General features: G+C 43.3%; 1 protein-coding gene across 1 annotated transcript; it reads right to left on the reverse strand.

Annotated features, from left to right (window-relative positions):
* Positions 1-236: 236 nt before the first annotated feature.
* On the reverse strand, positions 237-7,975 carry NPY (neuropeptide Y). The gene is made up of 4 exons (XM_006729390.3): positions 7,836-7,975; positions 6,739-6,926; positions 2,331-2,411; positions 237-437 (listed from the first exon to the last, which is right to left on the reverse strand). The coding sequence occupies exons 2-4, from the start codon at positions 6,924-6,926 to the stop codon at positions 413-415; spliced, it is 294 nt and encodes a 97-aa protein (XP_006729453.1). The 5' UTR covers positions 7,836-7,975; the 3' UTR covers positions 237-412.
* Between the last annotated feature and the right edge of the window lie 15,077 nt (positions 7,976-23,052).

A 23,052-nucleotide genomic window follows, 5' to 3' on the forward strand; every position in this document is an offset into this window, starting at 1 on the left:
CAAATTAGCATGCACCTGCTCCAAGTTTCTAAATACTTTTATTGTTACACACACATACACACAGAGCTGAGTCTTGACCATCATAAATCATCGTATCTTTATATCTTCCATAGTCACTGTTTTAATATTGGTGAAGCAAACTTTGAACCTGCTACTCAAGGGATTGTGATGTAATGAATACCTTAAAATAATTCTCACTATTGCACCCACAGACTTTTTCACTGAGGAACATAACATTTTTGAATGCTTGGTACTTTATTTAAACACACATATATACAAGGATGACAAAGGGAAACTCTGCAGAGTTGAACACAGTGGCTGCATGCATTGGGAGGATCGGCAGACTCTAGGTTTACAGGATGAAATTCGGGTTGAAAATAGGTAAAGACCAGAGTGCAAGTTTCATCTCCCATCACCACATAGAAGGGTCTTCCAGCCTGTCAAACACAAGAAGGAAAGCATGTGAGAGAAGCTTCCCAACTTCCTGGGAGGCTTTCAAAAGGGAGACATTCAGTTCTGAACTGAAAGATGATCAGGAACTGTTGAAAACGCCCCTGTTGGCATTCTAAACAGGAGGTCATGTAGAATATCAGAGCAGAAGACAGCGGCGTAATATACAGAAACCCAGCTGAGTAGCTTTCACTCATGTTCACGGGAGTCTCAGGCAAATCTCAGAGGGAGTATTGAAAAGGCGCTGTATTTATCAAAGGAACCAAAGAACTCTGCAATATTTCTAAAGATCAAAACTACAGGAATCACACAAAATGGTAACAAGAAAGTTATTGTTACACAACTCTGAATATGCTTCTTTTGTTTTCCTGCAAGGCTTTTTATGTAGTAAGATGCTATTTTTATAAAGAACCCTTTTTAATAAAATAGCTTTCACAGGCAACTTCAAGGCTGTCAACTTTGGCCTCCTCCTAACTGCACATGATTGAGACTGTCCATCAGGGTCCAATTAACTCTATTCCATGCACCAACTGTGAGACTTCAAGCCACAAAACAAACAGTAGCAGCAAGGTTGTTAAGTCTGGATGGTTCTTTTTCTTATGGAAATTACATAAGATCTACCCTAAACTTTTTACCACAATAAGCATCACATGCATGTCAATGAAAGCTTAAGGGCATGTGTTTAGTATTAAAAATAACCTTTATGAATTTCCCACCTGCTTCCCTTGCATTTGCTGTTTAAATCTGGGTTGATACCTCCAGATACAAGAGTACTGGAGTTTTATTCCAGTCCAAATTGTTGTTTCCTTCAGAGAAAACAAACCTGACAGCTCTAGACCTGTACCTTGGCCCTGGCTGGCCATTTCACAACAGAGGGATGGTGGGAGGGAAAGTATGTGGCTCAGCAGGTCACCCCTCTTGTTCTCTGGGGAGAACCCCAAGGAAGAGTGATACGCCAGTCATGCTCACTGAGTAAGTGTTCTAGTGACCTCTTCTGGGGAACCTGGTTCTTGACATTGTCAAGCTCTGGGTTTAGGCAGACAAGCTCCCACAGAAATGGAGGAACTATGTGCCCTTTGATCTTGCTCAGGGCAGAGGCAGGAAGGATAGGACAGAAGAGCCAGGAAGTTATGAAAATGGAGGAGGGTCGGGCTGCTTTCCAGCAGCACTCATTGCTCATTGTCCACAGTGTTTCGAAAACACCAGCTGTACCTCTTCCCAAGACTAGGCCACACTCCCAGAAAGACTCCAAGGTCACAGATAAGTCCCTAAGAATATTATGTCCTTAACATTCATTCCATGAATGCAATAAATTATTATGTGATATTGAGCTTAAAATATGTCAAAAAGTAAACAATAGCTGCCTCCCATGTGCCCCTCCCCACCCCGCCCCGCCACCAAGATTTATCTACAGCTTCATGTAAAATGAGGAAGATTAGAGCAAGACCCATGAGTGACATATGCAGGACATCTAGACACTCCACATACCATATGAAAACTAAAGATTATCCCAGCCAAAGATGGACTATTGGTCATTTCAATATAGAGATGGGGACTTACTCTATGTTCTCTCAATTCTAACCCAGTTAGAAATTCTATATAGAGTCTTTTCTAAGGTAAAAGTCACTTATGTTAAAAATTTTCAAAGAAGCACCAAATAATCTGGGGTAGAAAATGATACCCCACAGAAGTTTAGAGATTTGCAAATTATTACGTGAAAACAAAGGTCCTCACTGCCCTGTGACCCATCTCCATTTCTGCCCAAATACTACCTGGTCTGCAAGACCCATTCCAATGCCTCCCCCCGCCCCAGCCCAGGCAGCCCTCTGGGATTTCCCTCTCCTGTGCCATCTTGAGCTCTGCAACAATGCCTTTCATACCTAGTTCTGGGAACATTTTCTGTGCTTTCTCTCATCAAGAGGTCTGAAATCAGTGTCTCAGGGCTAGATCGTTTTCCATACCTAAAAAAAAAAAAAAGGGAAAAGAAAAAGAAAAAGTCCTTAAAGCAAATTTGAAATATTCATAAAAAGGAAAAATATTTTTTTAAAAAAGGAAGATAGTGTCCCACGTGGTTGATCATCTGTTAACAAGTAATCTAGGTATATGAAACAGACATTATCAGAAGTATGATTTCTAATTATATGTAATTTTGCTTAAATAATAATTTACCAGAATATTTGAACCAATCAAAATTCCTAGTCAAATTCTTGCCTTTTTATACTACCACAAACAATACATAGATAGACTTTTATAACTAAGTGACAGGAAATAAAAATATATTACAGTATGATTTTAAATGTTTCCATAATTAGTTAATTGGCTATAGTCCTGATGATATACAGCAGTTTAGAACTTAACAAAGAGACCAGATGATATTTCAGAAACAGCCCTGGGAAAAAAAATCAGCAGACAGAAGTTCTAGACCCACCTGTGTCTTCAAATCTCAGTTTTCTCATTTGTAAAAATAAAATCATAACTCACGCTTAAATTGGAGTCTTTGTGGAAATCCAATGCAAGCCACAATGTTTTGAAAGCGACAGACTAAAACACAAATGCAAGATATTGCTAATGAAATGCACTCATTCTTACAGAAAACAACAAACTTTGGTCCTGTATTTCCCATATTTGTTTGGGGTACCAAAAACTAAAAGGCTTCTCTCATGCTATGATTTTAATCTGCCCCGTAAATATAAAGGAATCTCACAGATCGTGGAAAGACCATGGAATCTTACTGGTCTTTTTTCTCCTAGAGCAGCATATGGATATAGGACTATATGTGAATGCAAGGGTTGTGTATGCTAATTTCTCCAGGTGAGTGAGTACATAGGTCTTTGCCTGTCTGTCTCTCTCTCTCTCTCACTGCTAAAGGGTCTGACAAGTCTATACCAAGATATATTTTTCCCTTTCTCAGAAAAGGCCTTGTATACCAGAAGCCATATTGTTCACAAATGAAAAACTAGCCTGGATGGATTGATTAGCTACCAGGTAAAACAGCAAAACAAAGCCGTCAGAGGGTATATCTATCAAGTACAATTAAATCTAAATTTTGGGGGAAGATTTCCTATTATTGCTCCTTTGCTGGGACTTAAGGAAGCAAAAACAAACTGCTCCCCCCCACACCCATCATTTGTAAGATTTCCTCAACATTTTCCGGAGTTGTGATATCAAACTATAGACTGCTGCTTATACCTATTTATTCTGTTCATCAGTTGATTTTATTAATCTTAAAACTCTTGAGCAACTTCAATTCATTTATCTTCACCATGCTCCAGTGAATAGAACTGGCTAATATTTTCTCCAATTTACTAATAAAGAACCTAAATCTAGAATAGCAGAATTTGCAGTCCTAAAGTGGCACACAGGACAGCAACGTTCATTTTTCTTCCTTCTCTACTTAATTCTGGATTACCCTTCTTCTCTACCATGCTTTAACTGGCAAAGGTAAAGTCTCTAGGGAAAAAATTCTCAAACCTGGTTTCAATTAGTACAGCTGGGAAGCTTTTAAAAGCTCTGTAAAGCCCGGGTCCCACCTCCGAGGCTCTGATTTAACTGGTCAGGGGTGAAGCCCACCACTAGTATATATATATATATAGATATTTTTTTTTTTTAAGATTTTATTTATTTATTTGACAGAGAGAGAGTTAGCGAGAGCAGGAACAGAAGCAGGGGGAGTGGGAGGGGGAGAAGCAGGCTTCCTGCTGAGCAGGGAGCCTGATGCGGGGCTCGATCCCAAGACCCTGAGATCCTGACCTGAGCTGAAGGCAGACACTTAACCACTGAGCCACCCAGGCGCCCCTAGTATATTTTAAAAGCTTCCCAGGTGATTCCTATGTGTGACCAGGATGCAGAAAGACTAATCTAGGGCTGGGTTTCTCAATCTTGGCACTATATATGACATTTGGGGCTGGAAAATTCTTTGTTGTGGGGGGCTGTCCTAGGCATCATAGGATGTTTAGAGTACGAAGTCAGCACGAGCTGAGAACCACTGATTTAGGGAACTGTAAAAGCCACATGTGGTAGATTTGTGCTCTAGAACAAACGATGCAGCTTTCAGAAGCAATGGACCGGGAGCATATAGCTTAAAAACTGAGTAGAAAGAGAGAATGTTATCAGCTACCATTTGTGCCAAATAAAAACGTATGTTCACAAATGACACCGTAATTTTCGGGGCGCCTGGGTGGCTCAGTCGTTAAGCGTCTGCCTTCAGCTCAGGTCATGATCCCAGGGTCCTGGGATCGAGCCCCACATCGGGCTCCCTGCTCAGCGGGAAGCCTGCTTCTCCCTCTCCCACTCCCCCTGCTTGTGTTCCCTCTCTCGCTGGGTCTGTCTCTGTCAAATAAATAAATAAAATCTTTAAAAAAAAAAAAACGAACAAATGACACCGTAATTTTCAAAAATACATCCATGTGGGGATTGGGTGTGTGAGATGGGAAGGCAATGATACGGAATGGAGACAATGGGTGCAGATGACAAACCTCTGATGGTTTCTAAGAAGGAATTTATGTGAAGATGAGACAGAAAACTCTGGTTCAGAATCAATGCATTCCTACCTAACCTGAATCTCTTCCCATGAAACTCAAGTCCCTTCCCTTTATTTTTTCCTTATCAAAGATGGAGATCACACTGGATGCTGATGGTAGTGACAATGTCCGAGGGAAATCGGTGGGAGTGCTCCGGTTTCATCACCCCTAAAAAGAAAAGCCTTCATAAAATGTTCTTAGATTCATGACCTGTAAAATGGAGATAATTACATTCACTTCAAAGCTTTCAGGTGAAGACAGAATGAAATAATGCCTAGGGAAACATTTTGAAATGCTAAAGTTTTATACAATAGTAAAGCTTTATAGCAATCATCTTTGCAGAAATAAGTCCTACTGTGTTAGAACTGACAAACTAAATAACCAACAAAGCTTTTCCTAGATAAACTACAAAATTAATATTTTTTATTTGAACAAGTTCTTTTCTCTGATCTATATGATAGCATAAGCAAGTATTTGAAGCATTTAACTTTCTGAGAAGTCTACTAGGATATAAAACATTATTGCTTTTTGCTAATTAAAATGAACCGACTTCAAGGTTCACAAACCAATACTATTTAATTCCGGCATTTTACGTATTTCTGATTCTATGTAAACTGGGACTTTTTCAGAAGTTTTTTAGGATGCCATACCCCTTTTTGATCAAACAGGGAAAAAATTTTATTTAATAAATATAAATTCTCCCCACTTTGAATCCTTCCCAACTATTCCCTGACTTGTAAATAGTAGAAAGTATGGTAAAAACAAAAATAACACTTTACAAAATATAACTTAGACATGTTAACATTAATGTTTTTAAAGGGCTCACCCTTTTTAGCTTATCAAGGTCATTTGATACCAGTAATTAAAATAAGATATTGAATGACTTAGAACTAAGATGAACCAATTTTGGGAACAAATTTTAAATCCTATATTATAGTTAGAATGTGATTTTTTTTTTTTTTTTGCTTAATATTTGATGTTGACAGTGAAGACATGACATTTAATTTTAGCTTTCTGAGGATTCAGAATAAAGTTTACAATTTCTCAAATTCCATGTAATCCCTGGGTTTATCCCAGCGTGACTAGTTTCTCCTTAACAAAGCACTAAGTGGGCACTTCCTTCTCAAAATTCGCCTGCTAGAAGATGGGAAAAGTCTGCATTTTAGATCAACTGTTTTCATGCTAAATCTCTATTAGCATCAGGATTTTTAAGTAAAGGGCTGAGACTGGAAAAAAAAAATCACTGTACAGAAGAAAAGAAACTAGCTCCATTTGTCTTTTCCTAAATACTGTCATTCAGTTTTGCTCTGGGCAGCTTGGAAAATCTGGCAGTGTCTTTGGCAACTCAGCTGTTTCCTGGTTGGTGGTGGTTGTAGTTTCTCAACACTCAGCTCATCTCCCTACAGCACTTCCCCCGAGCACTTCTGACCTTTTTTTGGGGGGGGGGGGTCCTTTCCCATCCAGGTTTCCAAACAGTCCCCCAACTGCTCTAAGAACAAAAAAGAGCAGGGAGTGAGTGGGAGAAGATGGACAGCAACACAGCCTAAGGAGCCTAAATCTGGGGGGTCACGATTTTGTAACTATAGTTGCAGAGGGAAAGTGTTCAGTGCCCTACCCAATTATTCACTGAGAACTGAGTATGTGTCTGATACTATGCTGCCCAGGAATACAAGCAAGAACAAAAACTGGTCTCTGTCCTCTGAGATCCCCAGGATCTCCGGTTGTGGGACAGGGCGCTCCGGGAGTCGGTCCCGAGGAGCCCACCCACCTCTGCCTGGTGATGAGGTTAATGTAGTGTCGCAGCGCTGAATAGTATCTGGCCATGTCCTCCGCCGGCGCGTCCTCTCCGGGGTTGTCTGGCTTGGAGGGGTACGCCTCAGCCAGCGCGCCCAGGCACACAAGCAGGGACAGGGCGAGGGTCAGTCCGGAGAGCCCCAGTCGCTTGCTACCCAGCATCTGCGGGCACAGAAGGCGCAGCGGAGAAGAGTGGGAATGGAAAGGACACACGCCTCGAACCTCCCCCCCTTGTCTCCCTCCCCGCCCTCTCCCCACTACCACTCGTGACCCCTCAATCCGCGCTCAACCCAGTCCCTTAGAGGAAGCGGAGCAGCACTCCGCTTACTAACGGCAACATCTGCCTTGGCCGGATCCCCCTGTTCCACCCGAAAAGTCCGCGCAAATTCCGTCCAAATCGCTGGACGCAAGAGTCGCGCGCAACGAGAGGCGCGGGACTGGGGGCCAGAGCCAGCCGGCGCCAGTTTAGATACTTTAAAAACAAATGTAGAAGTTCCTCCCCGTAGGTTAAGGAATTGTCACTTTCCTACCCTTTTCCCCAAACCCCCGTCGGAGGAGAAAAGTTTCTTCTCCAATGCTTGTGGTCTGTCTTGCTGCAAGAGATAGTTAGAGCTGAGATTCCTTCGGGGTGACAATTTGGGAGAGAGAGGAGAGAACTGCTTTCCCGGCAGTAGTCTCGGTTCGGATCCCAAGGATCCGGGAAGGTGATCCCTCACTCAGGGGGAGCTGCCTGGGAAACATCCATCCAGGCAGGGACCCCCGAGGAAACTGCCACCTGCCCAGAGTTGGGGTCGCGTCCCCCTGCAAGTCCTCCCAAAGATAACCCAGAGGGACCGCGCAGCCGGGAGGGTACGGAAGCAGGGCGGAGTTGCAGTTGGAAAGGACCAGAAGCAGCAAGTGGAATTTAGCCTCCAAGATCGGCCACCGCGCTTCGGGTCAGGAGAGGACAGAGCGCGGCGCGCAGGGGTTGGGAAGCCGGGAGCGACCCTCCCGGGGCCCCAGAGCTCCCCCGAGGGTGAGCCGGCGCCGTCCCCCGCTCCCGCCCCAAGCCGAGTGGGTCGTGGCACTCACGGTGGCGGGCGAGCGGGCGGGCGTGGCTGGGCGGCGAGCGCTCTGCAGTCAGGTGCGCCTCTCCGAGGGGTGAGTGCCGGCGGACCGGGTGCGGAGAGCAGGTCGCGACAGGGCTTTTATGGCGCTCCCTCGCCGCGGCAGGAGGGGCCTCGGGCAATCACGTTCGGGTGACTCCCGCCCCGCCATTTCCCGCCCCCGACTGGCGGGGGCGGGGGGAAGGGGCTGAAGCCGCAGTCGCTCGAGTGGCGGCTCCTGTGGCCACCCGCACCCCAACTCCTGGACCCCAGGCCCTGCCCGGGGAGGGGGTTCCTGGAGAGGTGCGAGCGTGGCCGAAGCCCGAGTCCCTGACCTCACGCGGCGCCCAACCCGGCTTTCCTTCACACCCCGTCTAGTCCTGCTAGAGATACGAGCAGCCCAGATCTACTGTGTCGCTTGTCACTGAGACCACCAACTCTATGGGCGCCAAGGTAGGGGATACATGAATCCTCTACTTGGTGGAGCATCTCCGGGACCCGCGCGGCAGAAGCGCGGGGCACAAATCCTGAGTAGAGACAACTTGGTGCACAGATCTTCCTGAGCGGAAAACTGGCCCAGGGCGCCTGTCCGAGGTCCCGAGTTTAGTGGCTCCCAAATGGCCCCCTCCTCCACTCAGGGTCTTAGAATGGGCTTCTGTGGCTTCGGTCCCTTTCCCCAGCTTCTTTTTCAAGGGGATCAGCCCACCCCAACTACTCGCCCAAATGCTAGGAGCCCGGCTCCATCAGGACTGAAAGAGTGTGGCGATTGAAAAGTCCCCAGTAGTGGGACACGGTAAACCCACTTTCTCTCTTTGCTGGGAAAGAGCGGCGTTTCGACCATCTGGACACCCATTAAAGCGCAATCGAAAGAAAAATTCTGACCCAAAGCTACCGGGTAGCTAAATGAACAGGAATTTCTCCTTTATTAGCCCTTGGATAGTTACAAATACTTTCATTAACGTTGATTGAGAATGGGGGTTCTCACTGAAATGAACAGGTTAAAAAAAAAAAAAAGATCACCATTAATTGGCACATCACGTTAAACCTGTTGAATGAATATGAAAGATTCAGAAAACCATTTTTTACAGGATCAGGATTTTATGTCTTAAATGTTGCCTGAATGAATACTCCTGGAAGTCCAACTCTCTAAATAAAATGGCATGTTAGGAAATTAAAGTGTGAAGGTACAAGCTATTTTAATGTTAAAATCCCAAGTGATTCTGTTAAACTTTCTGTGCTGTTTCCTCCGCACTGAATTAAATATCAATTACTGCGTGGCTAGCTCTGTGCTCCGGTGTTCTCTCTCATTCTCTCTCTCTCCCTGCCTGTGTGTCTGTGTGTGTGTGTGTGTGTTAGAAATTTTGAAGGCCACATCCCTTTCACTTAGGTGAATGCTTCTCTTTCCATATTGCACAAGCATATGACAGGGACACAAATATCAGGGCTCTCAGAGTTGTTCCAGGGTACTTATGTCTGGTAAAGTTAGAACAAAGCACCTTCTCACTTAGAGCTCTTTCTTGATAAGAGGAAAAGCTCCGTCCAGTTTTCAATAAATAATCTTATTTTTAGAGTGTATCATAGATACACATCAGTTATACCTTAGAAGGAGTCATTGAATTTGGGAGAAATCCCTTCTAAGGAGATGCACCATTCTTGAGTGAGGGGAAGGCTGGGGACATTTGATTAATTGAGCTTACAATAATGCCACTGGTATCCAAAACTAAGAGCTGATTCTCAGGGTTCAGCATTTAGAGGCTAAAACCTGGAGCCCAGCGCCCGAGGTGTATCTTTACATCCTTATCCCTTCCCTCCAGTGCCAACAGCATCCTCTGGCTTTGGGCTCTGAGTATTCCACCTCTTCTCTCAGGACTTTGCTCCATTAATTGCCTCCTCTCTTTTCTACAGTTTTCTATGCTTACACATATATACTTACAGCTTATAAATTTGCTTGAGTTTGCTCCATGAAAGAAACAAATGAAAACCAAAATTCCTCAAAAGCAAAAAGACAGTCATTCAAACAAGCATCTCCTAGAGGCTGAACCATTTCTCTCCTTCATTTCAAAATCAAGTTTATTTATTTATATGTATATGTATCCTTAGCAGCTTTTGAGATACAATTGAGTTATGCTAATCTGTAAGTGTTTAAAATATCCCATTGGTTGTATTCTTACATGCATACTCTATGAATTCATCACCACAGTCAAGGCAGTGAACTTACACACCACCACCAAAAGTTTCCTCATATCCCTTTGGTGCAGACATTTGTGCCATTTTCTGTCTCTCACCCAGGTAATCATTTTTATTAATTTCTTGTGCATCTTTCCTGACTTTCTTTATGCAAATAAAAGCAAAAATGAACATACGTTCTTATATTTTTCCTTTTTTATAAACAAAAGGAACATATACACTGCTCAGCACCTTAATTTTATTATTTAATACCATATCTTAGACATCTTCCCACTTAGACCTTAAAAGATTATTAACTCAATCTCAAGCCCCTCCCCTCTCCTTGGAGGATGGGGGAGTGGAGCTGAAAGTTCCAAGTTCCAAACATGCCTTGGCTTTCTGGTGACCAGCCCTCATCCTGAAACTATCTAGGGTCCCCAAGCCACCAGTCAGCGTGTCAGCAAACAAAGAGATTCTCACTTCAGACATTCCAAGGGTCTTAGAAACTCTTTTGTCAGGACCCATGGTTAAAGACCAAATATAAGAACAAAAGATACTCCTAGCACCCTATCACTCAAAAAATTACAAGGGTTTTAGGAATTCTAGACCAGGAACTGGGAACAAAGACCAAATGTATTCATTATACCACAGGTGGTCAGATCAGGTCTCATTGAAAAGGTGACACTGAGCAAAGACTTGAAGAAAATGAGAGAATAAGTCAAGGCAAAACAAAACAAAACAAAACTGGGCCAGAGACATCAGAGGCTAAGGAAAACCTAATGTAAAGACCTTAGGGCAGGATGTGCCTGGGAAGGAATAAGGGATGAAGGTAAGAATGATTCCAGATTTTTGGCCTGAGCGACTGAAAGGATGGTGTTTCCTCCAGCTATAATGCAGACTGCTGTAGCTGGAGTAGGTTTGGTGTTGGCAATGGGAGTTCTGCTGAAGATGCCTTAAGATTTTGTTGTCTACTAGACCTCAAGGGGAGGTGTCAGTTATATGTATGAATCTGGAGTTAAGGAGAGAGATCTAGCCTTGAGTTATAAATTCAGGAGTTGTTTGACTTCTGGTGACATTTAATGCTGTGACATTAAATGCTGTGGCTGCCAGCATAAGATTAACAAGGGACTGAGTAAGGGAAGAAACAAGAAGAGCCCCCAATCCAGTCCTGCAGTGAGCCAACACTGAGAAACGAGATGAGAAGGAATGAACGTAGCCTGAGATGGAGGGACAAGAGAGGTGGAGGAAAATAGAATTTGATGGTTTGTGTCCTTGAAGCCAAGTGCAAATTTTTTCTTCAAGGAAGAGGAAGTGAGCGTCTGCATCAGCTGCTGCTGAAAAGTAAAGTAAGACACAGACTGAAATCAACCACTGTCTTGAGCAACATGGGGTTCTGACAAGAGCACTTTTGGACTGGCAGGGTTTAAAGGAGAAAGAGAGGAAAGATATTGGAGACAAGTCATCCTGAGAATTTCAGAGCAAAGAGGAGTAGAAAAAACAGGGCAGTAACTGGTGAGAGAAATAGGGTGGAGAGAAAAGTCTTTCAAGACGGGGGAAAGGAGCATGTTGGCCTGCTGAAGGGAATGATGGGAGAGGAGTAAAAAGACAGCAAAGGGGAGCTATAAGTGTTATGTATTAGGGATTTATCCATTTGTGAAAAGAGTTGCAAATATTTACATGTAGCTTGTCATTCTCCTTTCAACTTTGCTTAAGGTATTGTTTTCGCCTTGTAGAAGTTTTAAATTTGTAGTTGAATGTATTAATCATTTCCTTTGTGGCTAAAAGAGTTTGGAGTCTTAGTTTAAAAGACCCACAGGTGTCTCAGGGGTTGTAAACTACGGCTTGAGGGCCAAATCCAGCCCTTCACTTGTTTTTGTAAATGGCTGGGGTTTTTTTGGCTACCCACCTAGTGCCATTCCTGCTTTCTTTTTTGCTAACAGACCCGAATTTGATTCTGACATAGGCATTTCCAGCCAAGATTCTGGATTATGGTAACTCTCTTGCCTTTGTCAGTGACTGGTTTAGGGGTGAACATGTGATCTCTTTCTGGCCAATGAAATACTGGGATAATCAGCTGGGAGTTTTTAGGGAAGTGTGTCTTCTCTGAAAAAAAAGAAGCATATCCTTGGCCATGATTCCTCTCTCTCTTCATTCTTTGAATACTGTTGAGTGCAGAGGTGGATCTTAGAGCTGTGGCAGCCATCTCGTGCTCTTGAGGAGCAATACTGCAAATACACTGAGAGGACAGAATGCAAAGATCAAAAGGGCTGAAATCCTTGATGAAGTCAGTGAACTGCCAAACTAATTTTGGGACTGCCCACCATTGCATATCTCCTTAAGTAATTAATAGTTGTCCACATGGTTTAAGCCATGCTGGGTTTTCTGCTACTTACAGTCAAAAGCATTCCTAATTAGCAAACTCAGCTTCTAATTCTTGGTTTTCTTTACCATTTTTCCTCTATTCCTTTTGGTATTTTGTTCTTTTTTATTTTCAGGTTATTTATTTTTTGATAATGGAAACCTCAGTTTGAGCCTTATATTTATCTTTCTGTGTGTAACACATTTTCCTTGACTCCTCCTAGGCCTAACTTAGGCCTGTTATACTAATGGCTTGTGTTACATCTGCTTTTCTGTTGTCTGAGAAGGTGGTGAGGATGAAACTGAGACAGGGTTAGGGAAGAAGGGTGGGACCAGAACTGTGGGTATCACAGCTGGGGGATTTTGTCACTGGAGACTTTCTCTGTTGTTTAGTTAAAAGTTCTTTTAAAAAGGGGCGCCTGGGTGGCTCAGTTGGTTAAGCGACTGCCTTCGGCTCAGGTCATGATCCCGGAGTCCCGGGATCGAGTCCCATGTCGGGCTCCCTGCTCAGCAGGGAGTCTGCTTCTCCCTCTGACCCTCCTCCCTCTCATGCTTTCTGTCCCTCATTCTCTCTCTCGCAAATAAATAAAAAATCTAAAAAAAAAAAAAGTTCTTTAAAAAAAAAAAAGATTTATTTATTTTAGAGATAGAGCAGGTGAGAGTGGCAGAGGGAGAGAGAATCTCCAGCAGACTCCCCGCTGAGCATGGAGCCCAACCAGGGGCTTAGAGTCAACCAGGGAATCGACTGTGCCACCCAGGCGCCCCTAGTTAAAAGTTCTGTACTGAGGTCCGTTCTAAATAGTTGAGGGTATATCTGGTCCATCAAGAAGAGCCTTTGGGTTTCAGATTGTTCAACAGATTCCAGGTGAACCCAAAGCCTCCTGTTCTCTGAAAGATAAGCTGCTTTAGGTGATAATTTCCTCCCCTCCCCTCCCCTCCGTATTATCTCCCCTGCTCCCCTCTGGGATATAGGTGGAAAAGGCATGGAAAAATAGGCAAACTAGGAGTTCATCACATTTGTCCCTTCCCTGTTTATATTCTGTGTTTCTCCCAGCTAATAAAACAAATAAACAAAAAAATGCCAATTCTTAGCAGTTCTTCCCATCTCTATTGTATGAATAGCTATTTCTCGCTCACGGTAGAGAGAAACAACCATTTCAAGACCCTCCTGACAAGTTTCTTTTGAGCTTCCTCTCTAAATCCTATCCTTCACACCATCTGCCTACTTCCCTGATAATTGGGGTTATCAGTTTTTTCAGAACTTCATGTCTTCACATTTTTGTTCACTGTACTGCTTGTGAAGGAATCAAGTAGAAACTACAGCCAATTTCCAGAATGTTCTCTCTGTACATGATATTTTTAAACTTACATTATGAGACTGTTCTTTCCTTAGTTTGGTTGCTTCTTTTCTTTCGTTCTTTCTTTCTTTTTTTTTTTTTTAGCTATTCTTATTTTTTTTGTGTGTATTTTGTTACATTTGAGAGAAGACAAATCTCTTGATCCCGTATGTTCTTTGCCAGCTTCTCTGTGAAGCTGAAACAGGGTTCACCGACAGCACTACTTCTATTTCTGGGTATTTTTAGCAGTGTCTAGCAATACATGTACAAGAGAACTGGGGCAATTATGAAGATTATTTGGACCAAAATTACCCCAAAATTTATCTGAAACATCTAGATAATTGCAGGAAAATATCATTTTTTTAATTTGAAAGTATTCTGATGATAGCTATAATTCTCTCCTCCATTCTGCATGTGCAGGCACGTACTGAAGATTCCAAAATAGCACCCATAGTGCTGAGTTGAGACTAGCTTTGTGTCTCTGACCAGTCACAGAAGGGTTTTTTTTTATTGTTATTATTATTAGCTCAAGTCCCATGCTTCTAGTCACAAGAACCCATACAAAGCAGAATACTTACTTCACTGAGAAAAGAACCTTAAACGTGATTGTGGGAATGATAAGCACATTTTGCCACACTGAAGGCAGACATTCTGGGAAGATATTGATTTCCTAGTGTGTAGATGGTTCAAATGCTGTGTAGAGCAAGCTGCACGCCCAGTGACAGCCCTGACTACCTGCTAGGCTTATTGAGGGGTCTTGTCTTCAATTCTGATAGGACTGGGTTTGAAGAACGTTCAGTTTCCCGCGTGAGGATGTGCCATTTCCATTTTAGAGGATGTGGATAGCGTGGACTGGGTGTCCCTAGAGACCCACTGCAGGACACTTCCAGCCTCCCAGGACTCCAGAGCCTGGAATGTGGCCATCGGTTTCCTAGCCTCGCTTGCTTCTAGGGTGCAAATGGGATTTAGCTCAGATCCAGTTGCTTGAGGTCTTGATTCGAAGTTGATTTATAACGTGGAGGTGTCCCATATTCTCCTTGTGTATTATTAAACATAAAAAAGTTTTAAATAACCCTGAGTTGTGAAAGAACTGAGTTACGTGGGGAGAGAAACAGGCTGTGAATATCCTCTTTGTAACCCAGATGGAGGTGGAAGTAGTATGATCTGGAGCAGATGGCTCTGATGGAAGATTCCAGTTTTTGCTGCTTCCTAACTGAGGCAAAGGTGGCAGTGTTCTTGGTGGGCTGGTTCTGTGGTGAGGTTTCGAGAAAGAGTCGTTTCTGGAAGTTCAACCTAGGGTCTGCTTTTTTAGCACTTAATTCCAAAGAGTCTCTCCTTTAATAAATCCTTTTCTGCATCATGCAACTGGAACAGATTCCAAACCTGAAATAAAAACTCTGATCACCTTCAGGACCATGAGGGAAACAGTACAAAGTTAGAGATCTTGCTACCACAGATTGGGTCTCTTGAGTCTCAGAGATGGGAAATGCAGGCCTCCGTGTGGTGTTTCTCCACATCCAGCTCCTTCCATGGGTCCATTTAAACTGATGGAAAATGGTCCTGTGGGAAACTTAGGGGATCATTCTCAGAGATGCAAGCTATTGGAATGGCAGCTGAGGTGTCATGGGGTGAAGGTACATAAAGAGCCATGGAACGCCCTCTGACTTACTAACAGGAATGTCATCTCAGAGCATGTCTCAGAACCTTCCCTCTTAAAGGATACTCTCTTGGGATGGTTTGGCTGAAAGTAATAGACAACTCAGGTTCAGCTGTCTAAAATCATAAAGAAAATGTGTAATCTTACAAAGTAAGAAGTTCAAAGATAAGGCACCTCTACTGAAGGTAATTCTGCAGTTCAGTTATATCAACAAGAGCCAGGTTCTTTCCACTGTCCACTCCACTGTCTAGGTATGATGGATTTACACACCAGCTGCCCCCACAATTGTTAAATGTCTACCCGAACTCCAGTTGCATCCAAACATATTGACATCCTTTCAAAGACAATAATTTGTCTGCTTTGTCATTCCTTAATGAACATCAACTGCCTCCCCACCTCACCCTGGTCTCCTGCTATTACCAAAACTATAGCAACAAGTAACTTTGGACATCTGTCTTTGCTCATGTGTATAGATATAACTGTTGAAGTCCTAGAAATGGAATTTCTTGGTCAAAGCAAGCATGCATTTGAAATGTTGATAGCTCTTGTCAAATTGCCTTCCCAAGAGATGTTTCAATTATAATGTATGAGAGGGTGTACTTCTACAGATGTTCAGGGGCTGTTTCTGTGAGCAGTTGATCAGAGGTACCTGAGGTGAGGCAGAGGAATATGCCTGCTTAAATTTGTGGTCCCTCCATCTGGCCTCAGGACAGAATGAAAGACATTATCTTTCCAAATTGAAAATCCATGTTTATGCCCAAAGTACTTGCCTCTTTGTAGTTTGCTCCATAGTAACAGTAGAAGCCAAGGGAAGTGAAAACTAACTGAGCCACATGGCAAAGCAGGCTAGAGAATTCTGTTGTTCCTATTAAGCTGATAAGAGTTAGGGAAAGGCTATTTTCACAGAGTTTCCAAACTCTGATGAGCTCACCAGAAGTGTTTTTCAAAATACCAATGGGTCCAATTGTCTCAGTGTTAGTTCAAGGGAAGTTGTTTTTTTTTTTTTAATTTATTTATTTATTTTAGGGAGAGAGAGAGAGAGCATGTAAGCAGAGGGAAGGGCAGAGGGCAGAGGGTGAGAGAAAAGCAGACTCCCTGCTGAGTGTGGAGCCCACCGAGGGCTTGATCCTAGAACCCTGAGATCATAACCTGAGCCAAAATCAAGAGTCGGATACTCAACGAACTGAGCCACCCAGGCGCCCCTCAAGGAAATTTTTTTTTTTTTATCTTCAAGTAACTTTAAAGTTCAAATTCTGAAATACAACTTTTCCCTTTACTGAATTCTGAAGGTTTTGCATAATTGGGAAGGAAAGACTTAGGTTTTATAAATATATTTTAGCACCGTAAGAATGGATCAATTTGCAATCTTTACCAGGAATGTCAATGCATGATATTCCAAATCATTTTTTCTTGCTCTTTTGCTTATTTGAGAAATTAAGATAGTGCTTGATTATACATTTGGAAACACTTATTTTAATTGTTGAAGTCTCTTTTTCGATCCAAATTATTTTTTGTTCCCTTGTTGGGTACTGGTAGAGATCATTTAAAACCAACTAAGTAAGAGGCTCTCCAGGAGTAATTGAAGAAGCACACACTGTATGTACCTTCAGCTGTTCCTCCCAGATCTTCAGAGGATCATCTCTGACTCAGAAACCCATGGCAGTCTACCCATGAGAACACTATTCTTAAACTTCAATGTTATAGCTAATATCGTCACCTCATCAGGTAATTGTCTCCAGTGGGATGAAATCAGGCCAAGAAATCAAAGTTCTCTAACCTCATTCTGAGGCTTGATCTTGACACCCATGTTTTATCTTCTTTCCTTCCAAAAGGCCACAGGCTACCTTCAGGCCCCACTGTGACAATAGTCCTCGAGCAATGTCGTTTGCAAGCATGTTTTTGCCCCAGTACTTCCTTTCAACATCCTTTGATGGCCATTTTATTTTATTTTTAGGACAGAAACTAGGATAGATGGCCCCAAATATAGTAATGACATCCCTGAATCATGGTGCCTCGATTAATTAATGTTGGAGAGTTATCTAACTAAGGCACATCCACAGGTCACATTCTGGGCCTCCAAAACCACTCCCTACAAACTCAGCATTTCATAGCTAGACAGTTTTTTTACTTTCTTCAACTGGGCCTCTTTGCTAACTCATACCAGCTTTCTCAGTTAGCTCCATTAGCAGGTGAACTTACCCTACTGAAATTTATTTTAGCATATATTTGCCATATGCTATGGGCATTTTTGACTTACAGATAGAGATATAAGTTAAGATTATGTTTTACACAAGTTCCATAAAACCTGATGAAGCAGGACTAATACAAAGGAGGGACTTATTTACCCTATGTGAAAAGGAGTCTAGGTTTAAGCAAATAAGGGCCCCTACAGCAACTCAAAAATACCAAAAAGGGACTATGCTCTTTCTCTTCCTACTCCATTATCCTGAGGATGACTGATGTACCTTCAGCATCAAGCTCCAATTCTAGTCAGGAAGAAAGAGGAAACAGAAGAGGCAGAACCCACCAACTTGAGCTTATGTCTTAGCCACCAGATCTCACATGGCATCTCCTAGCTGCAAGGGACTCTAGCAAGGTAACTTTTAGCTTTCTAGCTTCTATGGTAGAGAGACATGGAAGGATGGGTCTCAAGTGAGCCAATTTACACTGTGTACCTAGTAGGCTTGTGCCTTCTGGCATCTGGTTGTACTCATTCCAGGTGTGGTTTTTATTGTTCATCACTGAGAGATAACAGCTACCACTTCCCCTTCTGCTGCTGAGATGAGGCATTCAAGACCAAGATGTAAACAGTCACTGTGGGTCACTTAGAATTTTTCTAAATCACAGAATGAACACAATGATTAGATGTCAGAAAACCTGCATTTTAATCTTGTGTTATTTGTCCTAAAATGTCTCATCACTTCACCTTTCTGAGTCCTACTCTCCCATCTACAAAATGGAAGAATTGGGCATCAACCTTCTGTTCTTCTCTCTCACACAGGATTGCAAATGTCTGCTATGAAACCATCTCTCCCCTATGTTACCACGAGGACTTGCAGAGGCCAGGCCAAGAGAGGAAGTCTCAACATGCTGCCCATCGTCCTCATCTCCTCTCTCTCCCAGGCATCTGTTAGGACCTCCCAGCACTTGGGCAGCGAGAACTGAGGGGTGTTTAATAGGAAGTTAGGACCCGTGTAGTAAACTGTTGTCATTGCCTCTCTGTGCCTTGTGCCTCAAAGGTATGAACTAGTCCAGTCTTTCTTACTAGAACCACAAGCCCCACTTCAGATAGTTAGGGCTTCTCTGAGATCACAAGAATAACCTAGAGGTCAAGCCGTCCAACTGGTATTATCTGCCAGCTTTTAATTGCCTCTTGTCCCCGCATGTTCCAAGAGGCTGCCTTAGAGGCAGAGCCTCCATTCTTGATATGGGAAGCCTTTCCCGGGCCCATACCTATACACAGAGCTCCTACTTCAGTCTGTAAAATACTTCCACAACTTGTTTAACTGCCCAGAAGCTCGCAGTATTGCTGGAGATAGAGGTGTCCAAATACGCAAATGGATGCAACTACTGTAACTCCTCTAAGTAACTTGGCACCCATTTGGGGGTGTGGGGTTTACGGCTGATTTTCAGATATTTTCTACTGTGACTGTCACTGGTTTCTCCTTTCAACTTCATTCAGACCAGTCATTTTTCATTTTGCAACTGGCTTACCTATATCACGGGTATAAAGTGGTTGGTCACATAAATTCTGTTTAGTACAATTTAGTCAGAGGGTAGGCTTTAGTCTTAGGGTCCCTTCAGACCATGACTATCCTATAAGATGTTCAAGCCTTCTCTTCTAGTGGGTAGTCCATAAGAGAAGGGGAGGGGGATAGCGTGCAAGGCAGATTATTGCGGGATTGACCAGAGACTGTGTCTCCAAACACAGTGGGCTCAGAGAATAACAGGCTGACCCTGTGGGTGGGGGAGGAGGGGCCTCCGTGGCCATGGCTTCAGGGAAAGCCTAGAGCTGAGTCCACTCTCTGAGACTCTCGGAGTCTACTAAAACATTCTCCTTTCCTCAAAATGGGTGGCTCCTGCCTTTCCTCTCTGGCCATTATTGTTTATCGAAAATTTTCCATGGCATGAGGGAAAGAATCAGGAGACATTATAGATCAGACACTCCTCTGAAACTATACATCTGAAAATTTCAGTCTTGTACTGCCTTTGTTTTTGTTTGAAGGGCTGGGGATACAGAGAAGAGAAGAGATCCTAGCATGAGTTCTTAATAAGGGGCTCATAGGTAGAATTCAGGATGTCTGTGAACGTGAATGAATAAATATGTCTTTGTTGTCACTAACTCTAACTACAGTTTAGTATTTCCTTCATTTATGAAAGTGGGCAATGACCACAGCCCTGACTTGGACACCAATAGACAGTAAGTTTCACATCACATTAAAGTTGATGCAGAAACTTCAAAATAGCAAACTTTGAAAGTGTGCTGATTATTAGACCTACCAGTAGATCTTGTTATTAATGCATTAATAATGAAGTGTATATCTGATTATATCACATTAAAATACTCGGCAACTATATTTCAATATTAATATTTTCTTTGTAATCCTACATATTTTGTTACACATTTAAAAGCTTTTTTCTAAGGAGGGATTTCACCAGACTACCAAAGCAGTTCATGGCACAAAAAAGAAGTGTAAGGACCCCTGCCCTGGGGATACAATATATAGAACACATATAGAACAGAGATGGAGGAAAAACGTACATTAAAATGGACACAGATTACCCTGCTAACTACAGTACAAAAGAACCAAACGTAAACCAATGTGCAAATCAATCTAACCGTATTGCTCCAGACCTCATTAGCATGTGGATATAAGTGCGGTCATGTTAATACCAACAACCACATTTCCTTTGCACCTGCCAGCTAATGTAGTGTCTCCCACTTTCCTCCAAATCTGTTTTTATAGGAATTGCTGCAAGTGCCTTATGTGAGTTCATCCACAATCTTCTCCTATGTTTCCTCTTTTACTCTTGTTCATATCTATGCCCCAGAAGCCTCTGGGTGGGGAGCAGGGAGGATGGTCCATCATGGCCCCCTCCACACTCTGGGTACCTTCTTTGAGACCAAAGATTATCTCCTAAAGTTCTTAAATCACAGATCCCCATTTATTATAGGGAAGTGCCATATTCCTTGAAATTCTCCACCTTATTTCAGTGAAGAAGGTAGCATATTCCCCTCCTCATTCTACACCCAACTCCAGACTTTGGGGCTTCCTTGACTCAAAGAGTCCATTTGGGTTTTGGGATTAATGAAGGGGGAAGGTAAAATTGAATGAGGGAAAACTAGCTGAAGATGAGGAAAACTAGAAGAAAACTTGTGAAAAGCCTGAACCTTAAGAAGGTTCCATGGGCAGGGCTCCACATGCCAGACACTACCTTGTTCAACGCCTCACCCCCTTCCTTCTCATTCTAGTTCACAATCCTCTTTTCTTGGAGCCCCAAATGATCTGAAATTAACTCATTCACATGGCTTCTTGGCAGGCCCACCTTCCTGATCCATCAGACCCACTAATACCTAAATTAGCACACCCCGGGTGATGAACGTGTCTCCTCTGCCCCTCCAGACCCAGCTTTACTCTATTCTAGAAACCCTGCTTTGTGCCCAGGGAGCCTGAATATTACAAATGGCATCAAAAGGTGCCCCCATCCTTTGGCTTCTGACAGAAATGCTTCAGCCTTTGGGAGGTACCATGAGGAGATAATAGGGGGAGGAAGAAGAAGTCAGGGTCTTTATTTCTTCCATCTTGCTCCCTGCCCAGTCACCCTGAGCTGCAGACACCTCTACTGCACCCTGAGCTGCAGACACCTCTATGGCATCTATTAGGTGGCTTTCTCTTAGAGCTACAGTACTTTCTCTGGGTTCTGGTAATACCTCCTTTTGCTTACCCTTTGGCTTAATGGGTAAGAGCCCTCCCTGTTGCTGGCCTTGCAGGACCAGCTTTTGTGTCACTGAACCCTGCCGGCACCTAGAGAAGCAGTTCCTCTGCTGCGTGCTCCGCAATTCCCCATCTGAGTCTGCTGTCTGCTGCTGGGGTCCCAACTGATCCACCTGACTGCCTTACTTCAGTGGCAAATTATCAACCCTCCACCTCGTCTTGCTGCGTAGGAGGAAAATGAAAGAAAACAATATTGCCCCAGCAGTCCTGCGATAGGGCTCTGCCCTCCGTGATAGATGTTCCGGTCCAGAGAGAAGGCGCTGGCCGTACATCATCACCTGCCCAGCGACCTGTAAACAGGCGCCGTGCAGCCCCTGCACAGAGACTGACTCCTGGTGATTCCCCAGCGACCGCCACGCAGAGTTTTCCGTATCCATATCTTCCTCTCTGTGCAAGCTTGCCGGCATGCAAAGAATAGAACGAGACCTCTAACAACAACTCTGACCACTGAGATCAAAGAGGGCAAATTAGAAAGAATAAAAAACATGGATTATAACATCACCAAAAAAAGGGGGCACCAAGCCAAGAAAGAGCCCGCTCAATATTGTGGGAATGAGGCTACTAGAACCTCAGACTACGGAGAAGAGAACTCCAGAATATCTGTGCCTGAGTCAATGCCAGCAAATGGTCCTGCTGCTCAGAGAAGCTTATTGCTGGAACTACATTGCTTGAATCACTTACCTTCCAGAAATCGGGTTGCAAAAGGGATCATTCCTGTCATCATTCCCGTCCTTGTGCATTATGGACACTCTCACTGCATGAAAGATGTGTTCGGTGCCCCCACGGGGGTAGGCATATGTAGGGAAAACTTAGTGCTGCTCAGATGGACTCTGGTGTCATTGATCAAGTGCAAACAGTAATGCCTAAAGCAAGACAGACAGAGGGGGCACCGAGAATAAACATTTTTCAAAGCAGCAGTCTTTATGAAATATGCATGATATGGCTAGCTGGTGGTATCATGCCTGCTGCAGATATTTCTCTGCCTATTTGCAAACCCATCAATCACACTACGAAGTGGCACTGTGGGCAATACAAAAAGGAATAATCACAACTAATTGATGTCCACCGTGTATTGTACTTGAACTCATCCAATTCTAATGACAGCACTATGAGATAAATGTCATTATCCTCATTTTACTGAAAACTCGGATAGATAGAATTTGTCCAAGTGCACATAATAAGGGACAGGGCAGAAATCCAACCATGAGCCTTAAGCTAAAGTGACTGATTGGACCTCCTGGCTATATATTTGTGAAAACAGGACAGAGTATACCTTTATATTCATGTACAAAACGTATTGTTGCTATAAAATATGACTGAGCCAATACAAGGTCCAAATGAGGTGTGAGGGAAATAAATTTCAGGCTACTCAGAAGGAGAGGGAGTTCTTGCTTCTGTGGCAGCCACTAGGGATATGAGATTTGAGCTCGACTTGGAAGAGTAGGGAGGTTTGGGAAAAACAGGAAGGTGGTGTGGGTCAACTCCCAGGCATGGGAAAGTACCAGGTTTGAGCAAGTCCAGCAGCTTGGCTGGGGGCAAGGGCTCACACAAGGAAGTAACAGGAAATGAAGCTGGAGAAGAAGACTGAGAGAGCAGCTAGGAAGGAGATGACTATAAGGCGACAGTGGTTAGACTTCATGCTGTCAGAAAGGAGATGGGAAATGATGTAGCAACATTTCAGAAGGACTG

This window comes from Leptonychotes weddellii, chromosome 12 (genome assembly GCF_054177405.1).
Source record: "Leptonychotes weddellii isolate Sample4059 chromosome 12, ASM5417740v2, whole genome shotgun sequence".
In the NCBI taxonomy this organism is placed as follows: domain Eukaryota; kingdom Metazoa; phylum Chordata; class Mammalia; order Carnivora; family Phocidae; genus Leptonychotes; species Leptonychotes weddellii.

Coding starts and splice junctions, on each gene's coding strand:
- NPY (XM_006729390.3), bottom strand. CDS start 6,926: ATGCTGGGTAGCAAGCGACTGGGGCTCTCCGGACTGACCCTCGCCCTG. Junction 2,412..6,738: donor AACCTCATCACCAGGCAGAG/GTGGGTGGGCTC, acceptor TTTTTTTTTTAG/GTATGGAAAACGATCTAGCC. Junction 438..2,330: donor GAAAATGTTCCCAGAACTAG/GTATGAAAGGCA, acceptor TGTGTTTGACAG/GCTGGAAGACCCTTCTATGT.